At 48.7% G+C, this 13,782-nt stretch overlaps 1 protein-coding gene across 1 annotated transcript in view; it reads left to right on the top strand.

The window, feature by feature from the left end:
* The window catches only part of LOC118385905 (rho GTPase-activating protein 35-like), a 90,398-nt gene that overhangs the window by 48,283 nt on the left and 28,333 nt on the right, over positions 1-13,782 (top strand). The window contains exons 2-3 of the mRNA XM_035773129.2: positions 3,285-7,100; positions 10,222-10,360. Coding sequence (XP_035629022.2) covers positions 3,384-7,100; positions 10,222-10,360 — 3,856 coding nt within the window. The 5' untranslated portion in view covers positions 3,285-3,383. The remainder of the gene's footprint in view (positions 1-3,284; positions 7,101-10,221; positions 10,361-13,782) is intronic.

The raw sequence follows: 13,782 nt of genomic DNA, 5'->3' as shown, positions 1-13,782 counted from the left end.
CCCTGTTTATATTTACCATACCCTACCTTTTAATTTTTCGACATGCCAAGATTTGCATGATGGTGTTCCGTGGCCACCTGTTTACCACACACAGTGGAACAGGTCAGCCCAGAAATGGTCATCCGTGTGAATTCTACTATTACCAGTGGTAACATAACATGAGGGACTGATGAATACTGTACATCTAATGGAATGACGGTTGTCTATCTAATGGGTTCTGATGCCTCTGATCTGAACCAGTTCAAGGGGTAAATAGACAGGCAGGGGAGCATTGTTGTCCTTTAAGCCTATCGTTAGGCTCAGCTCAAAGCGGTTTAATATGGAACTAATTGAGACGGGTGCTCTCGGCAGTCTGGACTGGTGCTGGTCCGTATTGCGGTAAAGGTCCAGTTAACCCCGCTGACGATGATAATGGCATTGTACTGGAAGTCGGATCAAATATAGAATGGTTGTGGCTCTTTATTACACATGGAATGCTTTTGTCTATGCTCTCAATTTCTATGCCCTGTCAGTATTGTCGAACATTCTATCAACTGAGCACGGCCCTGCTGTGGGCATGGCTAAATGCCAAATTATGCTTGACCTGAAAATGTGGTCGGAGGCTCCGTATGGAGAGTATGACACAATTGCGTAGCCTCCGGAGGCATGCAGAAGCCAAATTGAGCTCCGTATCACATCGCTGTGCACCTCCCCAAACTTTGAAACGCTGTGGAGGACTCCTCATTGCTCCACATTGATCCGATTAGTTGACGGTAGGTGAGGGCGGAGGTCCTGTATAAACCCAAACTCACTTCCTTGACAACTTTCTTCACAACAGCTTTGTGCTGCTCCCCGAAGCGCAGGATGTATGAATTCCATGACTTTTGCAGAGGCCGTATCACCGTAAATACTGCACAGCCAATGTAGACATTGGAATGACCATGCAGCGTCTTTTAAGGGGACCAAGGAGACTGAGGCAATGCACAGCCCTGCATTTCAGGAAGTACACTCCACTGGCTGCTTGACCTTACGGAGCAGCAAGCGGAACTGCCCCTCCCTACCTTCAGGCTATGCTCAAGCCCTACACCACAAACCGAGCACTCCGTTCTGCCACCTCTGGTCTCTTGGCCGTCCAAGCCCTCGCCCTGGCACCCCGATGGGTGAACAAGCTTCCCCTGACGCTAGGACAGCAGAGTCCCTGCCCATCTTCCAAAAATATATATAAACACAATTAAATTCACTTGTCTTTTCCAACGAGCACTGTCTTTGCTGTTAACTTCTTTATTGGGGAGAAATGTATTTACTACGACTGTGATATGTGGTTGTCTCACCAAGCGGTCTTAAATGTGTAATCCACAGTGGGGGGGAAACGGCGCCCCAGGCCCCCCCCCCTCCCCACCACCACCGCTGTTATTGTTTTTGTTGCCGAGCTGAGGATTGTTGTGCTGCATTTCCTGAAAAACACAGAGCACAATACGCACTGCGATCTCGTGTGCAAGGATGTAAACAGACGTGGCCGTTTCACCGGTTTAAAGATTCCAGCTTTAAGATGAATGCACTACTACTGTAAGTCGCTCTGGATAAGAGCGTCTTCAAAAAGAAAGGAAAAAAAGTGTTCTCCTGCTCTCTTTTCTATGTGAAGGGCTCATTGATCTCCGGCTAATCACTGCTGGCCAGTCCAGAGCCCTGCAGCGGGATGTAAGAGCAATGAATTAACCATGGGTGCCCAGGTCTTATCACCAACCAGCCCGCTATCGACCTGCAGCCCAGGCACAGACTCCTTTCGTTACACAGACTGTGTGTACTGGATCTCTCAGCCAGCCCCCCCCCCCCCCTTTTTTCTTTTTTTTGAATGCATGTTTTACTCTGCAAATATCAAAACACAAGACATTCCTTTTGATATGGATTTCTTTTGTGCTGCCACTTGGTGATGCACCTACTGTAGTAGGCGTGCGCTGCTGTAGTGTTACAGTGAACAGAGTCTGGGTAGATGGAACTAGCTTTGCACAGTAACTTTTGAATCCCTTATATTATTGTCCCCTTTCTACTATTAAACCTACAACCGTCCTGTGTGTGTGTGTGTGTGTGTGTGTGTGTGTGTGTGTGTGTGTGTGTGTGTGTGTGTGTGTGCATATTATCTACAGTGTCTGGATTCGTCTCTGTCTCTGTGAGAGAGAGAGATGGACTTTGAACTCTTCTCTTTCTCTGCAGATAGTTCTCTCTCTTCATACTGACTCTCTGACTAAATCAATTCAGTGGGTATTTCGTATTCTCCAAACCCTGCCTCAAAAGCCCCATTCATTCATCATTAACAGTGGTTTTAATGTGTTTACTAAATACATGGATGAATTACTGTAAACTGGGTGTGGGGTCTTTTTTTTACTGTACACAGCTGTCTAGTGCTTTGGGCCTTTGTCTATGCGAGCCTGACTGCTTAGAAAGGGCCTGCCTATCGAAACGGCATGAATGTTATCTCCCTCATTCAGTTCTACCCATTGTAGCTCTAGTTATGATTTGTAGGCCTGTGTTCTGCCAATAGGATATGTTGTGTGGCTGTGAACTTTTTTTTGCTCTGAGAACATTGTGCGGGGCATGGAAAGAAACATCTGCAAGTGATATCTCCAGACGGCAGGATACCAATTTGAACCGCTATTACATCTCGGCAAATGTGACGAGACGTGCAATTTGAGATCATAATTAGCTATTACAGTCTGTCCGCGGAGTCTTTTATTTTTATTTTTTTCAGGACCAGAAGAAAACACTTTTTTTTTTATATAGAGGAAAGCAGCCAACATTGAATGCAGCCTTTTATAAGGCAGTTGGTCTTCCCTAGTTGCCCAATTAGGGTCTCTCTCTCTGTATGTGGATTTGTGTGTTTGCGAGAACTATATCATCACGTCTTTTAGAACTGCTGCTGGCTTAGACAACACTGTTAGATGTGAGATAATTATGTATCATTACATAAGGTTCTGCTTTGTACGTTTTTCCAAACAAGCCATAAGGAAACTACTTTAAGGATGCTGGGTAGTAGAATGTCAAAAAGAAGTTAAATGTGAAGGAATGCGTCAGTTAATAGTGACTGTACTGCAGTTGTCTTAAGGTGTAGCATTCCAACAGCTTTCTGACCCCAATCTCTTCAGGAAACTTTCAGCGGTGAAATGGGGTCACATATTAAACATTAACATCACACAGCAAAGATGTGGGAATTTAAATGAGACATGGAACACCCTCCAAATAATGACTTGAATCTTTCCCACAGTCTTCATTATTTATATATTTGTTCCCTCTTTCTCCTTCTCTTGTAGGGTCATACCCAAGGCCAGTAAGAATCTTTGCATGGAAAGACCGCCCGGCAGCCTCCTCCCTAGAGCTTGTGGGCATGGCAGGATGAGTGTCTGCGTTCGATGATGATGGCAAAAAAGCAAGATGCAAAGGCGCCCACCTACAACCTGGTCGTGGTGGGCCTGTCCGGCACAGAGAAGGAGAAGGGGCAGTGTGGTGTGGGCAAGTCCTGCCTGTGCAACCGCTTCGTCCGCCCCAGCGCAGACGACTTTTACTTGGACCACACCTCCGTGCTAAGCACCAGCGACTTCGGGGGACGTGTGGTGAATAATGACCACTTCCTGTTCTGGGGGGAAACTGGGCGGGTGCTGGAGGAGGGGCCAGAGTGCAGGATGCATGTGGTGGAGCAGACAGAGTTCATTGATGACCAGACGTTCCAGCCACACCGTTCCACAGCCCTCCAGCCCTACATCAAGAGGGCTGCCTCCAACAAGCTGGCCTCTGCAGAGAAGTTGATGTATTTCTGCACGGACCAGCTAGGGCTGGAGCAGGATTTTGAGCAGAAGCAGATGCCAGAGGGGAAGCTTATGGTGGATGGCTTCCTCCTCTGTGTGGACGTCAGCAGGGGCATGAACCGCAACTTTGACGACCAGATGAAGTTCATCACTAATCTCTACAACCAGCTAGCCAAGAACAAGAAGCCAGTGGTTCTGGTGCTCACCAAGTGCGACGAGGGGGTGGAGCGCTACATCAAGGACTCTCACACCTTTGCCTTGGCCAAGAAGAACCTCCAGGTGGTGGAGACGTCAGCACGCTCCAACGTCAACGTAGACCTGGCCTTCCTCACCCTGGTGCAGCTGATAGACAAGGGCCGGGGCAAACCCAAGATCATCCCGTACTTTGAGGCCCTGAAGCAGCAGAGCCAGCAGATTGCCTCGGCTAAAGACCGCTATGAGTGGCTGGTCAGCCGTATCGTGAAAAACCACAATGAGACGTGGCCCAACATAAACCGGCGCATGCAGACCTCCTCAGAGTACAAGGAGTATGTCTTCCTGGAGGGCACTGCGAAAGCCAAGAAGCTCTTCCAGCAGCACGTCCACAGGCTCAAACAAGAACACATTGAGCGAAGGCGGAGGGTCTATCTCAGTACCCTGCCTCAGGCACTGGGTTCCCTAGTCCCTGAGCTGGATGAGATCGACCACCTGAGCTGGTCCGGGGTCCAGAAGGTTCTGGAGACCAAGCAAGACTTCTCCCATTGGTTCGTTGTGTTGGATGACACCCCCTGGGAGACCACGCCACACATAGACAACATGGAGGATGAAAGGATTCCCCAGGATCTCCTGGAGACCCCGGTGGCCGAGACAATTTACGAGAGCCACCTGGAGCACCTGAAAAATGAGCGCAAACGGGCGGAGATGAGGTGGGAGTTCAAGGAGAAGCTCAGTGCCTCTCCCTTCATCACGGCAGGCAAACCCTGGGAGGAGGCACGCAGCTTCATCATGAATGAAGACTTCTATCAGTGGCTCGAGGAACCAGAGTACCTAGACATCTACAACAGGCACCAGAAGGAGATCATTGACCGAGCCAAGGAGGACTTCCAGGAGCTGCTGCTGGAGTACTCAGAGCTCTTCTATGAGCTGGAGGTAGACGCCAAGCCCAGTAAGGAGAAGATGGGGGCCATCCAGGAGGTGTTAGGGGAGGAGCAGAGGTTCAAGGCCCTGCAGAAGCTGCAGGCAGAGAGGGACGCTTTGGTACTCAAGCATATCCACTTTGTCTACCACCCCACCAAGGAGACCTGCCCAAATAGCCCACACTGTGTGGACTGTAAGATTGAACAGGTTCTAGCCTCCAAGTTCCCCACTCGATACTCCTTCTTCGATAGCCATAAACCGGGCGACGGGAACGCAGATCGCATAAACCTGGTCATTCTGGGTAAAGATGGCCTGGGGAGAGAACTGGCCAATGAGATCAGGGCTTTGTGCACCAATGATGACCGGTACGTGCTGGATGGGAAAATGTATGAGTTGTCTCTCCGGCCCATAGAGGGTAACGTGCGTCTGCCGGTCAATTCCTTCCACACGCCTACCTTCACCCCCCATGGCGTCCTGTGTCTCTACAACTCTAAGGAGTCACTATCTTACATTGTGGAGAGCATTGAGAAGCTCAGAGAGTCCACACTAGGCCGAAGGGAAAACAGTCTATTTCAGCTGCCCATGAACCTGCTCCTAGTCACCAAACGGGGAGTAGGGTCCATCAGGGACATTGGGGGGGAAACAGCCCACACACTTATCCTCCAGGGGCAGCAGGTTGCTGGGAAGCTACAGTGTGGTTACCTAGACCCTGCCTCCCCTGGGGTGGGCTATGGACGCAATGTGAACGAAAAGCAGATCAACCAGGTGTTAAAAGGTCTGTTAGAATGCCGTAGGCCCCCTGGGAGCATAGGCAGCAGCTCCCCTCCTTTACCCCCTTCCTTCAGAGACTCTCACTCCCAGCCCATCCCCGAGACAGACCTGCGGATAGTCATGTGCCTGATGTGTGGCGACGATTATGACGTGGAGCAGCTCCTCTCGCCTCTCCTGCTGCCCCAGCACTGTCGGCCGGCCTCCAGCCTGAGCAGTGGCACGTCCGTGCTCTTAGAGCTCACGGTGGGGGCCCAGAGGCACACCATCGACCTCTCCCTGCTCTCCTTCCACTCCTCATTTGCCCTAAGGAAAAGTCGGCTGGTGCACGGCTACATTGCCGTGTATTCTGCCAGGCGCAAGGCGTCCATGGAGACCCTGTGTGCGTTCCTGTGCGAGGTGCAGGACATCATTCCCGTGCAGTTGCTTGCGGTGGGGGAGAGCCAGGCTGAGCTGTCGGACTCTGAGGCGGCCAGGGAGCAGGTGAGCCAGGGGGAGGAGCTGGCCCGGGAGATCGAGGCCAGGTTTAACACAGTAGTGTGTGGGCCTGGAGGGGTGGTGGGAGGCCTGCACAGGATAGACCTCTTTCAGCCCTTCCTGAAGGAGGTTGTGGAGAAACGCACCATAGTGGAGGCCACACACATGTACGATAATGTAGCAGAGGCCTGCACCACTGAGAGCATGAGCCCGGCCCGCTGCAATTCCCCCAGCCCCATCAACACCCTGCTAGACTCTGAGGAGGACGTGGAGCCCTCGCCTCCCTACCCTGACGTTACCCTCACCTCCCACCTGGGGGGCTTCAAGCTCCCCGACCTGGAGTCCAGCGACGCCTTCTCAGTCATCTCCGAGATTAGCACCTTCGAGAGCAAGCTCAACAACAAGGTCCCCCCCCAGGTGCGGCCCAAGCCCACCATTCGGAAAGTCAACCTGGGGCCCTACATGGACCAGCAAGGGACCAACCGCCGCTCCTTACCCCCTGCCGTCACCTGGGCGCCGGGCAGCGACGGTGGCTACGACCCCTCGGACTACGCCGAGCCCGTGGATGCCGTGACCAAACAGCGGCCCACAGAGGAGGAGAGCATCTACTCGGTGCCCCACGACAGCACTCAGGGCAAGATCATCACCATCCGCAACGCCAACAAGCATTCTAACGGCGGGGGCAATGGCTCGGACAGCGAGGCTGACAGCAGCTCCCTGGAGCGGAGGCGGAAGATGTCTGCTCTGGGGGTGAAGCCGCGGCTGTACCGCGACCGCTCGAAACGCCTGGGCAAGTTCAGCAGCTTCCGCACTAGCTTCTCCATCGGCAGTGACGACGAGCTGGGGCCTCCCAAAGCACCAGAGGAGCTGGGCGGGGCGCACAAAGGGGACAACTCCATTAACGAGGAGGGCGAGGACCCCAAGAGGAGGAACATCCTCAGAAGCCTGCGCAGAAACACAAAGGTATGTGCCCCAGTGTCTGTTTTGTGTCTGTGTCTATTGTTCATCAACATCACATCAGGTTTCACACTTTCAGTTTTTATTATTTATACCGGTCACATACTGTATTAGAGCACCTCGAGAAAGAGAGAAACTGCTGTGACTAATTTAGATTTCACCCTATGGCTGACTTCATATACAATCTCGATCAATCTATTATAGACTACTTGATGATTTTCATCTGTTTTAATAGGGTTTTGTCTTCACCTACCACCTTTTTATCAAAGTTACCTAGCAACAGTGTTCCTAATGCACTGTTCAGTGTTTATTGGCGTGTGTATTTCCTCACCTGTGTGCGTGCATGAGCTATGCACAGGTTTTCTGTGTTGTCTCTGCTCACCGGAGCCCATCTCATTGGAGTCTCACTTGCTGTAGAGGGTCTGGGTTTCCTTCCAGGTTCTTTAAATCAGCCTTGCCTTCTCTCGCTCTGTGGGCCTACTTTTCTCCTGCTTCGCAGTGGTCCTCCAAACTAGCCCAATCATGGGTTGAAGCGGAGAAACTCCAGCTATTGAAGTCACCCAGCTCATGAGAAACTGTTTTAATGAATCGGGAGCACAGTGTACGCTCAGGCTATGGCTAGTTGTGTATATGTGTAATGTTTCCCTTCATATGCGCGTGTGTGTGTGTGTGTGTGTGTGTGTGTTTTGTCAGTGGTTATGTGTGTGCTGTCCATTATTCCCCAAACGGACACAATTCTCAAACTTGGAATCTGTGCTGACACGGCTCATTATAATTTGACACGAACGCCGGTAAAACCGAAGGTACATTTTTGCCGGCTTAGTTTGACATTTCTTTCACTGGTCACCCGAATGAGGTCATTAACTACAGTAAAAAGAGAGAGAATTATTATACCGCCCCCTCTCCCCCTCCACACTGTCTCTCTGTACAGCAGTTTTGTTTTATCCTGGATTAAAGCAGCCCTGGCTCTTACCCACTCACTCATTACAAATTACAAACCTGTTACTTCCACAGGCCTAGCTGCAGTCCCATAGTGTGGCTTGTTTTTAAAAACGAGTAGATCTGTGCAGAGTAGACCCAATGGCTTTATGAAATGCTCTGTTTCGAGGTGCGCTGTTCATTAAGTGAATAGAGAGCGATTGGCAGCCGAGTGATCCAACTGTGCGGCACCAAAACATGCCCAGAGACTAGTGGGACATGCCCTGGGTTTATTTTCTCCTCCTCCCACACATTCTCCTTCCCTCCCTCATTCCCCGATTTTCTCTCTCTCCCTCTTTACCTTCCTGCTGATGAAGCGGGAATACAGTGAATATAGGACTCATACATGGGCGTCAGCCTCCCCTCCCTCCCTCAGACTCTGCGGTGAAAGATTTGACCCAACACCGTCAGTCTTATCTGCCTGCCATACCTCTCATTCACACAGAGAGGCTGACACGTAAAGTGCCACCTAAGTGGGAGCGAAGGCAGTGTATATGATTAGACTGGCTGGGGGAGAGAGACACAAACCACCCTGTCTGGCTGTGTGTGGGTGATAATTACCATGGGTGTCAGTAGGGAGGGCGGGGAGATTTTATGTTTTCACACACAGTAGTGATGTCTCTCTACCCCATAAACTATACACGTGTTTAGTTGTATACTGTATGTCCTGAACGATGCTCCGTAACATCACAAATCTAGAGTGAATTTGGTTGGCGGAACCAGTATAGGGGGAACTTAATTTAACCACCAAAACAAATAAAACAAAACTGCTTACTGGGGACTAAGATGGCGACTCCCCAGAGCACACTTAGGGCTGATCTGGGGCCTGTGTCTCCGCTCCACGTACATTAAAGCCTTTATTACTTAATGGGAGCCATAAGTTCATCAGGTTCCCAGATCAGCTGTCACTCTATTGGTGACGGTCGCTATAGAACCAGCCTGGTCAGTATAATAAACAGAGTGTCCCTGTAAGTCTGATCTGAGGTCAGGGTAGAACCAGCCAGTCTTGTCTGCCTGGCTGCCTCAGCAGTGAGTACACAGTGGAAACTATCTGACCCTCTCTCCCTGTTCAAATACATTTACCTCAGGCTGTGGCCGGCTGACTTGGCAGAGGTGTCTCTCTCTCTCTCTCTCTCTCTCTCTCTCTTTTTTGTTCACCCCCCCACCAAGACGCCAGAAACGTTTCCTCTCCCCAGCCTTTTTAAAACCTCCTCAGCCGACAAGTGGAATAATTTAAATTCCTGCATCTCCTAGTTCCTTTCTAATATGCCGCTAGCACTGCACACAGAGAGCGAGAGAGGGAGACATTGATGGAACCCTGGTCTCGTGTTTTTTAAAAGTTTGTTTTATTTTTATTAAGGACGTGTATTATTTTCCTTGTGTGGTAGAGGTCTGTTGTCTTCTCAGCGTTGGCCACATCCTGTCTCAGTAGAAAGGAGAAAAAAAGCAGAGCAGAGTTTTGTGTTGTGACTGTAGCCAGGGGAATGTAGGGTGGTGGGCAGGTCAGTGGTGGTGGGTAAAGTAATGGGGGGGGGGGTGTAACTGGAGCAGAGGGCCCGGCCAAGGAGGCTAGGCTCACTCTGAGTATCATGCTGCCCTGCTCTCTCGCTTCTCGGGGACAGCAACACATTCCCACTGAACACCATTGAAGTGCACCGTACAAGTGGAGTTACTGCTTGAACGGCACAGAAGTAGCTTCTAAGATCAAATGGAATGCTGATAACAGCAGTAGGTTAGCGGCTTACTAGAAGCGATGATTGTGTTCCGGATGGGACAATGTTCGAGGAATGCAGTATAGTCGAAAGGGAGCATGACAACGGAGAGGAAAGAGTGCAGAGGATAAAGAAAACATAGAGAGGTGAAAAGTGGAATGAAGATGTGTTATCACACCCACAGCTAGAGATGGGAATCGTACATTCCTATCAGCGTGGGCCTTGAGAAGAATCTACTGCATGGGTGCGTATGTGTGCCGTGCTGGTTGATACAGTTCGATGCCCATGTTAAAGAATGAAAGTGTGGTAATGTGTGTGTGTGTGTGTTAAAATTGTGTCCATATCTATGGCCTAAAAATCCATCGATGCCTTGGATGGGTGACGAACAGAAAGGATAACACCGTTCTCATCTCTCTCTCCCCCTCTCTCTCTCTTAGAAACCACGGCCCAAGCCCAGGCATTCCATATCCAAAGTAGAAAGCAACTACTTTGGCGTGCCGTTGGCCAACGTGGTGACACCTGACCGACCCATCCCGCTCTTCATTGACAAGTGCATCCGATATATTGAGGCAACGGGTAAGCTTCCACGCATTACACGGAGGCTGGATTGTTCTGAGTGGATGCTATTGATTACTGAGACTATTGAGGAGATCAATATAATGGCATATAGATGGAGGCGGTGGCTTTATTGGTTTACTCCTGTGCTCATTCCATAGTACTGTTCAGAGAGCAAAGGCTGCAAGCCTCAATATCAACAAGGTCTCTGTCGCTCTCTCTCTCTCTCTCTCTCTCTCTCTCTCTCTCTGTCTCTCTATTTTTCTCTCCCCCATTGGCATGGGGAAACATGTTAACATTGCCGAAGCAAGTGAAGTAGATGGTACACAATAAAAATTAACAGTAACCATTACACTCACACAAGTTCCAAAAGAACAAAGACATTTCAAATGTCATATGTGTCTGTGTATATACTGTGTTGTCACAATGTGCAAATGGTTAAAGTACAAAAGGGGAAATAAATATGGGTTGTAATTTACAATGGTGTTTGTTCTTCATTAGTTGCCCTTTTCTTGTGGCAACAGGTCACACATCTTGCTGCTGTGATGGCACACTGTGGTATTCCTCCCAGTAGATATGGGGGTTTATCAAAATTGGGTTTGTTTTCAAGTTCTTTGTGAATCTGTGTAATCTGAGGGAAATATGCGTCTCTAATACATTTGGCAGGAGGTTAGGAACTGCAGCTCAGTTTCCACCTCATTTTGTGGGCAGTGAGCACATAGCCTGTCTTCTCTTGAGCCATTTCTGCCTTTGGCGGCCTTTCTCAACAGCAAGGCTATGCTCACTTGAGTCTGTACATAGTCAAAGCTTTCCTTAAGTTTGGGTCAGGTATTCTCTCTCTCACTGTGTACTCTCTGTTTAAAGCCAAATAGCATTCTAGTTTGCTCTGTTGTGAGTTCTTTCCAATGTGTCAAGTAATCATATTTTTGTTTTCTCATGAGTTATGTGTCTAGTTATGTGTCTCATGAGTTATGTGTCTAGTTGTTTTGCTGTCCTGGGGCTCTGTTGGGTCTATTTGTGTTTGTGAACAGAGCCCCAGGACCAACTTGCTTAGGGGATTCTTCTCCAGGTTCATCTCTCTGTAAGTGATGGTTTTGTTATGGAAGGTTTGGGAAACGCTTCCTTTTATGTGGTTGTAGAATTGAACGGCTCTTTTGTGGATTTTGATAATTAGCGGGTATCGGCCTAATACTACTATGCGTGCATTATTTGGTGTTTTACGTTGTACACCGGGGATATTTTTTTGCAGAATTCTGCATGCAAAATCTCAATTTGGTGTTTATCCCATTTTGTGAATTCTTGGTTGGTGAGCGGACCCCAGACATCACAACCATAAAGGGCAATGGGTTCTATGACTGATTCAAGTATTTTTTTAGCCAGATCCTATTTGGTATGTAGAATTTTATGTTCCTTTTGATGGCTTAGAAGGCCCTTCTTGCCTTGTCTCTCAGATCGTTCACAGCTTTGTGGAAGTTACCTGTGGCGCTGATGTTTAGGCCAAGCTATGTATAGTCATTTTGTGTGCTCTAGGGCAACGGTGTCTCGATGGAATTTGTATTTGTGGTCCTGGCGACTTACTGGGATTTACTGTCAGGGCCCAGGTCTGGCAAAATCTGTGCAGAAGATCTAGGTGCTGTTGTAGGCCCTCCTAGGTTGGGGACAAAAGCACCAGATCATCAGCAAACATTTAGACATTTGACTTCAGATTCTAGTAGGGTGAGGCCGGCTTCTGCAGACTGTTCTAGTGGTCTCACCAATTCGTTGATATATATGTTGAAGAGGGTGGGGCTTAAGCTGCATCCCTGTCTCACCCCACGGACCTGTGGAAGTCAATGTTTTTTTAACAGCAGTGGACATGGATTTTATAATATCATGTGTTTTTTCCCCCAACACCACTTTTCATCCATTTGTATAGCAGACCCTCGTGCCAAATTGAGTCTAAGGCTTTTTTGAAATCAACAAATCATGAGAAGTCTTTACCTTTGTTTTGTTTTGTCAATTAGGGTGCGCAGGGTGAATGTGTGGTCTGTCGTACGATAATTTGGTAAAAAGCCAATTTGACGTTTGCTCAGGACATTGTTTTCACTGAGGAAATGTACAATTACTCTTTGTTGTTTGTTTCGTATTTTCACAGAAGTGGTTAGTTTGTGGATTCTTCAATTACATCGAGCTGATTTCTGACGTGCTGTTCCTTATTTTTCTGTAGTGTTTTAGTGATTCAACATAGTGAAGGCATAGGCTCATGTTTGCTGGGTCTCTGTTTTTGGTTGGACAGGTTTCTCAATTTCTTTCTAAGGTTTTTGCATTTTTTTTTCTCTCTCACTCTCTTTCGCTCTTTCTGCTTTTCACAGCTTTCACTTTCAGCCCACATAACTCTACCTTTCCATTCCTTCTTTATCTCGTTCTATTCCTCTCCCTCTCTTATCAATCCCCAGTCAGTGTTTTATCAGTAGTTTCTGGTGGGACTGTGGTTCTCCCCTGAGGAAGCTTCTGTAGTTTTCTCTAAGTCAGAGCTGTGCCTGTTCCTGTGATAAGAGCGCAGGATGTCTCTCTCTCTTCCTCTCTCTCTCTCTGTTGGAATTGTTCTGCTGTTCGTGTTTGCCTGTGGCGCTCTAGGAGGCCATAGTGACAGTCAGCAGTGGTCCTGGGCAAAAGTAGTGCACTATGTAGGGAATAGGGTATTATTTGGGAAGCGACCTCTGTTGTATTGGAAACCTCCTGGGAGCAGTGTTCGTTGTGCTGTGTGGTCTGCATTAGTTCTGTACGAGGGATAGTTTTATGCAGTGCTTCTGGGTTTGTGTGTGTGTGTGTGTGTGTGCATGCACGTGATTATTGATGTGTGAACGAGTTTGACAGTGTGTGTGGAGCAGATGAACCTGGCACAGGTTCCTTGACCGTTGTGTATATTTCTGTTTGTCTGTCTGTGTGTCTCTCTCTCTCTCTCTCTGTGTGTCTGTCTGTCTGTCTTTCTCTGTTTGTGGAACTGGGTGCACAGATGGGCCTGTGCTCAGTTAACCCTGCTGCCACACTCTGCTCTAATGCCCCTCCATAATACCTCACTGCCCTGGGCCCACAAGGGGCATTTCGCTCAGCCTAACATCAGCTGTTACTCAAGCCCCCTAGGAGGTGTGTGTATGTGTGTGTGTCTCGGGAAGGTGGTTGAAGTGACGGGTCTGAATACACAGGGGAGTTATTATATGAAACATCTTTGACACTCTAGAAGGAAACTGATTTCATGACGCGAATGAGAGCGTTGACTGTAGAATGCTAAATCGAGATCACAGTATTCTGTGTGTTGTTGTGTTTGTGTGAGGATGCAAAAGCCATGACATGCCTCATTGACATTCTTGGCGGTGCATTCCTGGGTAATCTCTTGTCTGATTTTAAACCTTTCCCACACAGGGATTAAAGTCAGACGCCCTCTGCGCTGTCATGTGCGGGTA

This window comes from Oncorhynchus keta, chromosome 1 (genome assembly GCF_023373465.1).
Source record: "Oncorhynchus keta strain PuntledgeMale-10-30-2019 chromosome 1, Oket_V2, whole genome shotgun sequence".
Taxonomy (NCBI): Eukaryota; Metazoa; Chordata; class Actinopteri; order Salmoniformes; family Salmonidae; genus Oncorhynchus; species Oncorhynchus keta.
Note: the sequence above shows the minus strand (reverse complement) of the source record. Positions and strands in the feature narration are given on the sequence as shown.